Below are 13,421 nucleotides of genomic sequence, written 5' to 3'. Positions count from 1 at the left end.
AGCCAAAAGAAAGTGGTTTTTGCTCATTTTCTTGCTTCAGTTTTGTCATTTGCCACACAGTTATCTCTCTGAAATAGATTTGGAGGAGGGCTCACTAGTCAGTAAGATGTGAGAGTGATGAAGAAAGTGAAATGGAGGTAGCAATAAAGCTTGGTTATGACATGCTGAAAGCCGATGTACAGCATCATTTATTGCTGTGCAGTGTTTATGAACTTTATGTAGATTATATCCAGCTATTGGCAAGTCCTCCAAGGCAAGGACTTGGATTTCATTTCCCTTTGCTTTAAGCTTGGCAGGTTTGCCTCTTGGCGATCATTTCTTGACTCAGAAGAATCATAATGGTCAAAAGAGTCAGTTTGGCTGGTTGCATTCTTTCTGTAGAAGTCTGTCATGAGTACATGTTCTTTTCATCTTTTTGATAGTTACCTGGTATATGTCACTTGCCCAAGGTCATACAACCAGTATGTGTCAGAGGCAGGGCATGAACCCAGAGTCTTCTTGACTCTGAAGCTACCTTTCTACTCACTGTGCCATGGTGTCTCTTACTATGTTCATTCTCTCTCTCCTGCCCCTTTCTCATGTAACTATAGAGATAAACAGGGATAAAGATCTAGTTCTTTGTCCTTTGGGCAGCTAGGTGGCACAGTGGATAGAGTGCTGGGTCTGGAGTCAGGAAGACTCATTTTCCTGAGTTCAAATCTGGCTTCAGACACTTGATAGTTGTGTGATCTTGGGCAGTCACTTAATCCTGTCTGCCTCAGTTTCCTCATCAATAAAGTAAGCTGGAGAAGGATATGTTGAACCAATTTTTGCCAAGCAAACTCCAAATGAGGTCAGGAAGAAAACAACTGAACAACAACAAAAGATCTAGATATCGATATCTGTATCTATAGATAGCTCAATTGTCTAGAGTGATATGTATATCTGTGTGAGATATCTATATATATATATATATAGATATATATCAATATCTAGTTTATGATATCTATATTATATATACCTGTATGGATGTATATATCTATCAAGAAAGAGAAGTGAGAGAGAGGGGGATAGAAAGAGAGAGAAAAGGAGAGAGGAAAGTGGGAAAGAAAGAGGGAGAGAGGAAGAAAGGGGAGAGAGAGAAAAATGGGGGGAGGGAAGAAGAGATTAAATAATACCTAGTTCTTTTTTTTATCTTGTTAGCCTAATAGTATTATTTGCTTGAAACTTTTCCCCCCTCTGAGATATAGTACTAAAAATTGATTATCACATGTCATGTTCCCTAAGTAAGGGAGAGTTAGAAGAGGAAGGCTACTCTTATTCTCCTAATGCAAAACTTGAAATTGAAGCTGTCCTTAAACTAACACTAGAGTTGATGTGTTCATCACTGGCCAAATAAACCATGTAAACTCTTCTCTAAATTTTGCTGTGGATCCAAATGCATTTCTAGGTCCCTTTCATGATAGAATAAGTTCTCGTTTTCTATACCAATTGTCAGGACAGTTTCAGATTCTCTCAATTATTACTAAGCCTTCTGCCCCACATGGGTTGCATAGGTGCAGCCTGTAAAAAGTAGTGTTACTGATGATAGTTTTATTTTCATTTCTGATGTTTTTATGTAACAACAAATTTTAGAGGGTTTTTTAAAGATCATGCTTCTGTCTTTTGGTTTTTTAGAACTGCATTGTAAGAAAAGTAGAGAAACACTTCAGTAATATCCTGATGTCATTTATTTCAGGTAAATTACTATGAGCGAGAAATAGAGCTCATGAAAAAGCACTTTGAGAAGGAGAGAAAAACCATCGAGCAAGGTTTTAAGATGGAGATCAGTGAGTTAGAAGAACAGAAGGCTCATCTGGAAGAGCTGAATGTGAAATCCCAAGAGCTGATTGAAGGTCTGAAAGATCAGATCCAGAAATCAACCCAGAGCCAAGAGCTTGAAAGGAAATTAGAGAAAGAGAGGTCAGAAATGGAACAGTACTATGCAAAGGAGATTTCCAATCTAGGGCAGCGACTGGCCCAAGAAAAGGACCAACTAGAAGAAGAACTGAAACTGAAGCATCAGAGTGAGCTGCAGTTAATGAGGTCTGATTGCATATATTCTTTCTGGATTTCCAAGCCTACACATTCTTGTCAAGAATGAAAATTTGAAATTGATTTAGTCAAACAAATGGTCTAAAACTGTAGCCCACTAATAGCCAGGTGATGATGATTTATGGGCAGAGGAGTAAGGCCTGGAAGAATAGGTGGTAGGTATTGGAAAGAAGTTTATTTAAAGAAAAAGAAAAGTAATACAAAAAAAGTTTTAAAAACCAATTTGCTGGTTAAATTGTAATTCAGTTCTCTTTATATAATTTATGCTAGACTTCCTTTTTCCTAATACCTAAGGAGCAGACTACTTTTTGTCGTTAATAGTATTTTCCATTTCTCTAGTGGATACTGTAAATATAATGAGATTGGAAAATCATAACAGAGCCTTGAAATATTTATGAAAGAAGCAATTTTTGGTTAGTGAAACTGAAAAAGTTAAAATGTATAGGCAGAAGAAAAAATGTATATGGAAAAAATGTATGGCGTTATGAATATTCAGGGGCCAGAGACATGACATAACCACAAGTACTTGTTTTAAACCATTAAGCCTTAAAGTATCTAGTTAATACTCAGCCAGTGTGTTCAATATGAATTTCTAAGGATTTTAGTCTCATATGAAGCTTTCCTTGAAGTAAAGGGAATCTTAAAATCTACCCAATTTGAGAGGTGATTGGCTATTCCCAGGAAGCAAGGATTAGACTTCCAGCCAATCTGATCAATTCAAGATTTGTGACAAACTTAATATTACTAAAAAAAGAAAAAAATACAGTCTTGTTAATTTTGGTAGCTTGGAAGGACATGGTTATGTCAGGAATGAAGGGTTCCAGTCTTTGTACTGAAAGTAAATAAAATATTCAACTCAGTTCAACAAAGATGGTATGGTGGTTAAAATGCTAGATGTGAATTCAGGAAGACTTATCTTTATGAGTTCAAATCTAGCCTCAGATATTTACTAGCTATGTGACCTTTGGCAAGTCACTTGATCTTTATTTGCTTCCATTTCATCTTCTGTAAAATTTGGATATGGGTAACACCTACATTTCAGGGCCTTAGAAAGATAAAATAAAATATTTATAACATACTCTAAGCTTTAGAGTACTATAGAAATGTTAGCTATCATCATCATTTTTATTACTAATTAAGTACCTACAATATGCAAGGCACTATGGTGAGTTTTGGGGATACAAATATCAATATAAAACATCCCATAACTTCGTGGAGCTCAATTGTACTCTATTCTTCTTATATTTTTCCCCAATAAATAACTCTTCTTTGAACCTTTTTAAAACATGAGAATAATTTTCCAATACACCTCCACTCTTAATTGAATTCTCCCTTGTAACAAAGAAAACTTCCAGGAAGATCCAACCAATAAAAGAACATAGGACAGTAGAGGTAACATTCCTGTCTATAGATTCGCTCTCTCCTCCCTTTCCCTTCCAACTTCTTTGCCAAAAGGGAGTATATTTCCTTGCATTCTCTGGGTCAGAGTTTGGTAGCATTTTTGAGTTGTTTCCATTAATATAGCCTAGGAACTTATATTTCACCACGGAGCTGACATTTGAATATGAAGAAATTATTACTGCAAAGGAAATTAATGGATGCATTTTTTTTCCAGAGAAAGTTTTCACTTACTTTTGTCCAATGATGCCCTGAGATGTGTGTTAAATAAGACATTATGAGTTAGGATGCATTGACAAAAGTCATAGACATCTGTTTATTATTTCTCCCTTGTATTAAGGAGAATACTACATTGTTCTCCTCTAGCCATCTACCTTTGGATTCTCTGCTCCAATTAGGCTCTACACTTAATGGAAGGTAAACTAGTCCCGTAATCACACTCAGTGGGCAGAAAGTGATAATTGTGCTTATTTAGATTTTTATACACTAGAAGAATACAACCACATTTCCTCCAGCTTTCTAGGGCTATCTCATTGGGAATCATACCCCTTGGGCAATACAGTAACACAGAAGTACCAGCTGCAAATGTTGGACACATAGTTAGTACTCTACAAATACTTGTTGGTAAGATTAGTTGTTGTCTAACAGCCCTGCACCCTGTTGAATGCGAGTAATTTTCTCCTCCTTCAGGTTAGTCCATAGAGATGAATTGAACACACATCCTTCTTTGCTTTTACACTGGTTTACTCTCTCTGTGAAAAGCTTTGTGCAAAAGACACTTGGATTACTTCTATACCTTAGAAATCCTCTTTTTTATCTTTTAAAAAGATAGGTTTAAATGAAATTAAACTGTTTAAACCTGTTATGAATTTAAAAATCTCCCACCATATTTAAAATCTGCATTTGTACATTTTCAAGTAGAACATATGAAAAATAATATGTGTGTAGATATGATATATAGCAACTCACACCAATAGCTTAATTTGCTTGAGAATGGAGATCAACTTTGATTTAAAGTAAAAGCAAGCATATGTTGTTTGGTACATGATAAATGTTAACATATAAAAAGGACATTTAGCCAAGAGATTCATATTGAGAAGGGAAGCCAACAGCAACCTTCATGATTCAATCTTCTGCTCTTCTTCAGTAACTGCTAATTTAACACATTTCATTAAAGCCCAAATGATAGGACATTTTTAGTCCTCCAGGGCTTCTGTGCTCTAAGCCTTAATGACCTCTCATTCAAGCTGACAGCCTTTTCCCTTGAACATGTACGTAGAATTAGGCCTCTTTATGTCAGTGACCTCCTGTATCGCAAACAGGATCATTTCTCTGTCCTTCTTTGAATTCTGTATTTCTTATTAATAAAATCCTTTACCTTTTTGAGAATCAACTTGCTCATCAGGCTTAATTCTGTTGCTCTTTAAAATATATTGGGTTATGCACTTTTATGAAAAAAGAAAACTTGAAGAATAATGGTTAGTTTGATGCATTTCTGGTGGGAATGGTGAAACAAAAGCACATGAATATATTAAAACAGACAAGGTGACTTTTCTCACCTCAAAAGCAAGATCTGTGGTGTAGGGCTAGGAAAGCCAACAATTTGCATATTGTTATTGAACGTGGGTCAATATAAAATTGTTTATCTGCAGGACAGAGGCAGAGATGGAATTGAATCAAAAGCTGTCATGGACAGAAGCCCAGCATGCTGAAAAGTATAAGAGGTTATTGGTGCAACATCAGCATGAAAAGGAAGACATGTTACAGAGATACAGCCTGCAAGTGAGAGAGATAAAGGAACAATGTGATTTAGAAAAAAAGCAATGGGAAGAGAAAGAAAAGGAAATAATTACTCAGTATAAAAAGAAAGAGCTAAAGCTGGAAGAAAGGATGAATGAAGAGCATGCTAAGATATGCAAAATGTTTGTCATTGAAAAGGAGAAGGTTGAACTCACTTATAGAATGCAAATAGAAAGGCTTACCCATGAAACAGAGAAAATGAGAGGCCTCTTATCTGATGAGAAAAGACAGATAAATAATGAAACCAAGTGTGTGACTAGCCAAGAAATATTTTTTCCAAAAAAGAGCAGAAACCAGGAGAACCTGTATGAAGAGGACTGGAAACAGGGTGAGCAGTTATTGGCATGGCTAAAATCCAAAGGTGAAAATCCTGACAAGTCGGAAGATCTGTTTTTTATTCAAAAAAAGAAAGAACTTGAAGGAGACAACATAAGTAATTTAGGAACAAAATATGTAACTGAACTAAAGGAACAAAATTGCCCTACTAAGATCGTTCACAAACCATATAAGTTTCAGATATCCCTGTCATCTGAAAAGCCATCTGATGGTGTCAGGATCAGCAATGCCAGTTTGACTTTGCCAGAGAAAGAAGAAGCCACATTCCGTTCTCTGCCTCCAGGGGGAAGGCATACCCTACCCCCTGGATCTGAAGAAGGGTGGAAAGGTGAAGAACAACAGATGAAGGAACAATTGGTTTCTGTTGATGAAAGAGACATCCAGAATGAGAATTTGTCAGACTGTCTCAGTATCAGAGAAGAGAAGTTGCTCTTACTGAAAACAGAGGAGGATGGCTTGGTTGTTCCATTTCCACAGGGAATGAACTTGATCCCAGCTCTGGAGCCAAAAAAGAGTTTGTCTTTTTCAGGAAAGGAAGATATTGAGAAGCAGAGAGCATTTCTTAAAGATCAAACTGGGAAACTCACTGAAGAGCTGGAATTAGTAAGAATGAAAGAACAAGACTTGACCACACAGGTACAGGAGACAGAGGAGCAGGCCCAGAAACATTTAATAGCCTTGGAGCACGAACTGTGTCTCCGGGAGGAAGCTATTAAGAAGGGAGCAAAGCTATTAGACATGTATATACAGTCACACCAGCAGTTAGAAAACCAACTGAGGACCAAGGAAGAGGAGCTGTTGATACTGCGTGAAAAGGAGGAAGTGATTCTGAGTCAATTAAAGCAGAAAGAGGAGATGGTGGAAGAAAAAAGGTGGGATACTGAGACCCAGCTAGAAAGAGAAAAGGATGAGATGAAGATTAAGCTGATTCAGCTGGAAGAGCTAGTCCAGACCCTTGAGAAAGAAACAAATTCAAGAGAAAATGACAGGTTTGATCTCTAAACATTTTGGGGGGTTTTAGTCAGAAAAAACCCACAACTAAGTGGTCACTGTTTACTAATGACTCTGCTGTATTCACCTTTTCATTGTTTACCTACCACATCACTTACAGATTTGGGCTAAGAAGATGAAGGAGTTGGGGGTGTTATTGTGTAAGATAGAATATTTGTCTTCCAGTTTAAACTGTCTCTACTTTACCCAAATGGAGGAATACACATTTAACTGCCCTATGACCTCCTTATACATTAGTCACCTCCTAGGTTTTATAACACTTTCTAGGCATCTGTCAGCACCTATCGAAAATATTTGTTGTTAAGCAAGTTGAGTGCTGTAAACAAGGTGGAAGGTAAGAAAAATGAGTGAAAATTAGAAGCAGGCAAAAATAGGGTCATTTACAATGTTACAGGTTTTGCATAATTTTTTTTTTTAATGCAGTGAGGGCCTTTGGTTGGATGAATTTTTTTTTTTACCATTGTTTTCTAAGTTGTGATAGTGGGATTTCCATTAAGCTTCTAGTATCTATCTGAAATGAGATACTGAGGAATCAAGACAACTGCTCACATATTTATCTTTGATCAGTCTGTTCTCAGCTTTATAGATGTACTGCCTTGTATTTTCTTATTCTCCGATGGTAGACCAAACTTCCTCTAATTTAGTAGGCATTTTGTCAGATCATGTGAAAGTAACAGTGTTGGAATTTAAGTTGTTAAGTTTTTGTTTAAAAGTGCCATAAGTTCTTCCAGCTTGAGTCTTTTAAGATAATGTGACCTCTAGGTCCCTTTGAGCTAAAAAAAAAAAATCATCTGATTCATTGGCATTTTCCATATGGTTCCATTTAAGTGTATGAAATAAGAAGGCTTTTGTTGTGTTTGCAATTGGCATGTTTCTACTTGGACAGGTTGGATTTCTCTTGGGCAGGCTTTAAATTAAAATATTATTACCTCTCTAAGGATCCTGATTTCTTTATTTTTCTCTTTACCTACTCACTGCATAGGCCTATAATTTCCTTTGCATGTTTTAGAAAAATAAAGAGTTAAGCAAGTGAGGAGCTGTCTAATACTAGATGATTAGTCCCTAGAATAAATGCCCACCATCATGTTGTCCCTTAACTATTGTAGGATTTGGGGGAAAGAAGTCATGATATGTGGATTTATTGATTGATCTTGTCTGGTATTTACCCACTCTTTTTCATTACCTAGATATACTAAGTAAAGATTATATAGGTAGGAAGAGTAAAATTGATACTGATTCATTATTATTAGTCATTTTCTATTCATAGTTGATATTTAAATAGTTGAATGACCTCTACCAGTTATACATGAGAAAACGAACATTCGTCCACATAGACTTCCTTCATCTTACTGCCACTCATATCCATTTTTCTCTCCCTATGTAATCCCCTCAGTTCAGTTTTTCTTTTCAAAGCTATCCCTGTAAACAGTTGTAGATGTTTGCTAGGACTTCCATTGCTGGTCCCAGAATGATGCAAAAGGGAAGACTTGGCAAAGAGGAGAGCTCACCACTCTGACTCCTATGGATAGAACACCTGTGTATTTTTAATTCCCGGCCTTGGTATCTGTCTTGGCTTCCATCTTGCCTTGTTATAGCTAACAGGTATAATTTAGTTGTTGGAGTCAACCTAGTATCCTTTTAAAGTCACCTGCAGGTTGTTGCTGGGTGTGGGTACTGGTACCCATACTGCCTTTGGTACAACTGGCCCCCTTTAACACAGTTGATGTTTTCCTTTAGGGAGTGGTATTGAGATGGAGTGAAGTGGAAGGACAGATTAGCTTGTAAAGGAAAAACCCTCAGCAAAAGGAACCAAAGTGTATGTATGTATCTGTGATTAGCTAACTGTGGGGAAGCTACCAGCAAGTATTCTTGCAAGGTAGTATCATAAGCTAAGGAAGCCTAATTTTCTATGTTTGAACAAAGGAAATCATTTAGGTAGAGTTCACATTGAAAAGAGCTATTTCAAATCTAGGACGTCTATCCTATAAAATCACCAAGAAAACATCAATATATGACATCATCGAGTGTGTGTTGGGGGGGGGCCAGTAGGTGGGAAGATGTGGACTGGAAGATTTTTATAAGGTTTCCCTCCATTGGAAACCAGGTCAAAAAGTAGAATGAAAATGGTAGTCATGCCCCCAACATCATAATTGCTTTTTTTTTCTTTATCTGCAGAATCGAATTGTGTAAGCTTTCTGAAGATAACCGTTTACTAAAAAATAAGCTAAAAAAGTTTCAGCAGGAGCTAGAAGATACAGCAGTAGAAGGTGACCAGCAGAGGTAAGGGCTCTTTTTTACATTATTTAAGTGGTTATAGCCTGTACCCTTCCATGTTGATTGTCTAGGTGATATTTGAGAAGGTAGTGGAACATAGTTTCTGATTAAGTTTCTAAGGGTTCTGTGACTTCTGACTGCCAATACCGTTCTGGCACAAGCATGCCCAAGAGAATAGGGAAAGTATTGACAAGGATTCAGTCATTGTTGACCTTGTGACACTGTCTTCACTTCCCTAAGTCCTTTGTTTCTGGCTGTGCCATGAGACCTCTAGCAGCTTGTAGTATAAACTAGGGCATGAGGCTTTTCCCCAAGGACACACATTATACAGGAGAATGCAAACAAAGATACACAGAGAATGCTATCCAGGCAACTGAATTCACTAGGGAAGAGCCACTCACAAAGATCTCACTTGGATTTCTAACTTTCATGAAAACACATGTACTGTAAGGATCAGTCAAAAAACATCAGCCTAGAAGCCTGGATTGAGTTCTATTGTTATAGGTTAGCTACAGGCAGCCTTAGAGGGTGAAAGATTCTGGTACTTTCATCAGAATCGTTGGAAACAGGGTAGCAGAGGATTAAATACCAGGCCTGGAGTCAAGAAGACTCTTCTTCCTTTTCAACTCTGCCTCAGATACATACTAGCTGTATGACCTTGGGCAAGTCATTTAACCTTGTTTACCTCCATTTCTTTATCTGTAAAATGAGCTGGAGAAGGAAATGACAAACCACTCCAGTATCTCTGTCGATAAAACCCCAAATGGGGTCACAAAGAGTCGGACATGACTGAAACAAAAAAAGCAAACGATCTTCTAAATTCCCAGAACATTTACCCTTCTCTACTGATTGTGGTATTATAGCCCTTCCACTTCAGAAAACTACTAGTAGGTGTGTGTGGGTGTGTGTGTGGGAGAAAGAGAGAGAGAGAGAGAGAGATTTATGTATGTTGTTCATTTGGTTCAGTGGTATCTGGCTCTTTGTCATTTGGCAAAGATACTGGAGTGATTTATCATTTCCTTCTCCAACTAATTTTAGATGAAAAAAACTGAGGCAAACAGGGTTAAATGACTTGCCCAAGATCATACATACCTGCCTCTCATTTATATATATGCAAATATATGTTGGCAAATTTTTTCAGAAAATATTTATGGAGGGGCGGCTAGGTGGTGCAGTGAATATAGCACCAGCCCTGGAGTCAGGAGGACCAGAGTTCAAATCCAGCCTCAGACACTTAACAAAGAAACTAGCCATGTGACCTTGGGCAAGTCATTTAACCCCAATTGTCCTCCCCCAAAAAAAGCAAAAAAAAAAAAAAGAATATTTATGGAGAATAAATCCTCCCTCCCCACCCCCAATCTTCTGTGTCATTTGGCCTCAAGAATATGGTCTAAAGAATGTACAGACAGTTCAGTGCAAGCTGTTATCATTTCAAGCATACATCTTGCCAATGAAATAAATGTATTAAGGAATATTAATAAATACTCTTAATAATAAATTATAAATAATAAATTTAATAAATGTATTAAAGAGTATTAAAAGGTATTTTTGAGAAAAAGGAAACGAAATCTGTAAGTGGTCTAATCTTTGAGTTAAGATAATATACACTGGAGGAAAAAATGTAAATTATTTATATAAATATTGCTCATATAGTATTAGAAGCATGTTTGAAAATAATTACATAGAGCAGAAGGAATTTCAGAAAGAGACACAAACAAGATAGTTTTGACTACCATGTCAAATTATATATACTTAAAAATACAAGCTGTATGTAAAAATGTTCCACAATTTCATATACAATCCTCTTTTTCTATTTTTTATATGAACATCATTGTGTCTGCTAATATCTATCAGGTTCATAATGATTTAAAAAAAAGAAAAGAAAATCCAAAACAATTATATACCTCAAAATCTAAACCAGTGATATATAAAAGGAATGTGACCCAGATAAAATAAGTTGATGGTAGGTGATTTTATACATTTTACTAGTACATACAGTTTACTAGTATGAAATAGTATAACACTGTATTAAATAGTACATATTTACTAGTATATAGCAGTAGGTTTACTATCTCAGAATATAAAGAGTCTAGCACCTTTTTGTCCAATTGTTGCCAGTGCTATTAATGATTTTTTCCTCTGAACAGGAAGCAAATAGAAGAATTAAAGAGAGAAAAGGAAAAGGCTTTCACTGACATAGAAGAATATAGTAAACAGGTAAAATATTAACATCTTCAGAGATGCCTATGAATAAGCTGAAAACCTGACAGTATGAATCTCTTCTTGGTCAAATGACTCCAATCACATGAGAATCATAGGACTTTAGAAAGGCAAGCATCCTTTAAGATTGAATCCAACCTCTTTGTTGTATGGGAGTAAAAACACATGCAGAGATGGTGAAAAGATTTGCCCAAGGTTACTCAATTAGTAAGTGATAGAACTGGGACTTGAAGCAGTACTTTCTCCATTATATTATGATGTAACACCATGGCAAAGATACATTTTGTAGGGTTTTGAGTTTTTTATCTTTGTTTTTAGGAACTGCAGTTTTTTCTAGAAGCAACATTAATATCTGATATTTCTTTATCATTTTCAGGTTTACAAAGTACTTTACATACATTGTCATTTGATCCTTACCAAAAATCTTATGAGGTAGCTATTGTTATCCCCACTTTATAGATGAATAAACAGAGGCTCAGAAAGGTTGAATCATTTGCCTATGACCACATGTCTAGAAAGTGTTAGAGGTGGTCTGCAAACTAATATCTCTACTAATTCCAGCTTTAGTGCCCTTTCTATTTTCCTAGCTTCCATTCCATGATATCATTATGACTATTGGTAAATGGAGTTTATGTGTTAGGGCATATAAAATAATTTTTCCAGAAGCGAGTTTTAAAAAATTTGGCAATCATGTTTTACTTTAGTATGGTTAATTATTACAATATACAATGTGTTTAAATATGTGGCAGAGGTTTTCAAGACACTGGATTCAACCTATCATCATTAATTCCCATGAGTTTTCAAAGTATTTTAGATCTGTTCCATTTTTATTTTATGTACTAAAACATTTTATCAGTTAAGGAATGAAATGAAAATGATTACTTTTCTTCTAATGTTGACATGTCCGTGAAATTTCTCTGTGACTTTTAAAAACGAATTTTTATTGATATCTATTATCACCTAGATTTCTTCCTCTCTTTTCCCAGAGAGACATCCCCTATGAAAAAGAAAGAAAAAAAACAAGCAAAATTAATAAATGTATCCTAAAAATCTGACAATGAATGCAGTGTTCCATTCATCTTGACCAAGAAAGGGGAGGGGGTAGCTGTCTTCTTAACTCTGTCTCTTTTTTTTTGGAGGGGGGAAGGCAGTGCAAATGGGGTTAAGTGACTTGCCCAGGGTCACATGGCTAGTAAGTGTGTCAAGTGTCTGGGGCCGAATTTGAACTCAGATCCTCCTGACTCTGGGATCAGTGCTCTATTTAGTGTGCCACCTAGCCACCCCTATCTCTGTCTCTTCTCTATAATTTTGCAATATTTATTTTCATTTGTTTTGGGGTTTTTGTTCTTTCTATTTACATTGTTATAGTCATTGTGTATGTAGATTTTTTTTCTGGCCCTGCTTATATTACTTTTATTACTTATATTACAATCATCTTGAACGCTCCATGATTGTCTGTATTCATCATATTTATTGTGTGTTCTTTTACAACACAGTAATATTGCATTACTTTCATGTAACACAATTTGTTTAGCCATTTTCTCTCTTGTTTTCCTCTAGACAGAGAAGCATAAGAATGAAATCTCCCAGCTCAATATCACGATCAATCAGTTGACTAATGAAGTCTCTGTGCTACAAGCTCAGAATGAGAACAGTCAACATACTGTGCTTCAGTTAACACAGAGAGTTGCAGAAGAGGAACATCAGAAAAAGGAGAAAGTGAGTGGGGCTGGGCAGATGTAAGAGATAAGCCAAGAAATGAGGAGAAAAGTAGTTTGGGCAAGAGTCATAAGGACAGAGGGAAGAGGAGCTAAGATGAGCAACTAGGGAAATATTTAAGAGTTTTTCAGTTGATTCTCATGGAATCAGGGCTTCTAATGGTGGTAGATCAGGAAAGGAAATATAGTGATTGCTCAGAGATTCAGGTCTTGTTGGGAAGAAGCCAAAGATGTTCCTAATCTTTTGATGTTGTAGGTTGAAGACTGGAAAAATAAAATAAAATTAAGAAACCAAAATAGCAAGTTTTTGAAGTCTCCACTTACATAACTAGAAAAAGCTTCTACACTGAGGTTGATATTCCAGAGGTCAAAGGAGCTGGGATTAAAACCAAGAATCACCTACCCAGCAAAACTGAGTATCATGTTTCAGGGGAAAATATGGTCATTCAGTGAAATAGAGAACTTTCAAGCATTCTTGCTGAAAAACCCAGAGTTGAATAGAAAATTTGACATTCAGATACAAGAAGCAAGAGAAGCATGAGAAGGTAAACAGGGAAAAGAAATCATAAGGAACTTATCAAAGTTGAACTA

The 13,421-nt window shown here is 36.2% G+C and overlaps 1 protein-coding gene across 4 annotated transcripts in view; it reads left to right on the top strand.

The window, feature by feature from the left end:
• NINL (ninein like) overlaps positions 1-13,421 on the top strand; it is a 188,856-nt gene that overhangs the window by 155,224 nt on the left and 20,211 nt on the right. For 3 of the 4 annotated variants that reach the window (XM_069075549.1, XM_069075548.1, XM_069075547.1), the window contains 5 exons: positions 1,718-2,064; positions 5,124-6,596; positions 8,794-8,898; positions 11,040-11,109; positions 12,673-12,831. In XM_069075549.1, coding sequence (XP_068931650.1) covers positions 1,718-2,064; positions 5,124-6,596; positions 8,794-8,898; positions 11,040-11,109; positions 12,673-12,831 — 2,154 coding nt within the window. The remainder of the gene's footprint in view (positions 1-1,717; positions 2,065-5,123; positions 6,597-8,793; positions 8,899-11,039; positions 11,110-12,672; positions 12,832-13,421) is intronic. The other variant, XM_069075550.1, reaches the window with a different exon arrangement.

This window comes from Petaurus breviceps, unplaced genomic scaffold (assembly GCF_028583685.1).
Source record: "Petaurus breviceps papuanus isolate PSGF00001 unplaced genomic scaffold, PetGlider_PUasm1.0 90919, whole genome shotgun sequence".
Taxonomy (NCBI): Eukaryota; Metazoa; Chordata; class Mammalia; order Diprotodontia; family Petauridae; genus Petaurus; species Petaurus breviceps.
Note: the sequence above shows the minus strand (reverse complement) of the source record. Positions and strands in the feature narration are given on the sequence as shown.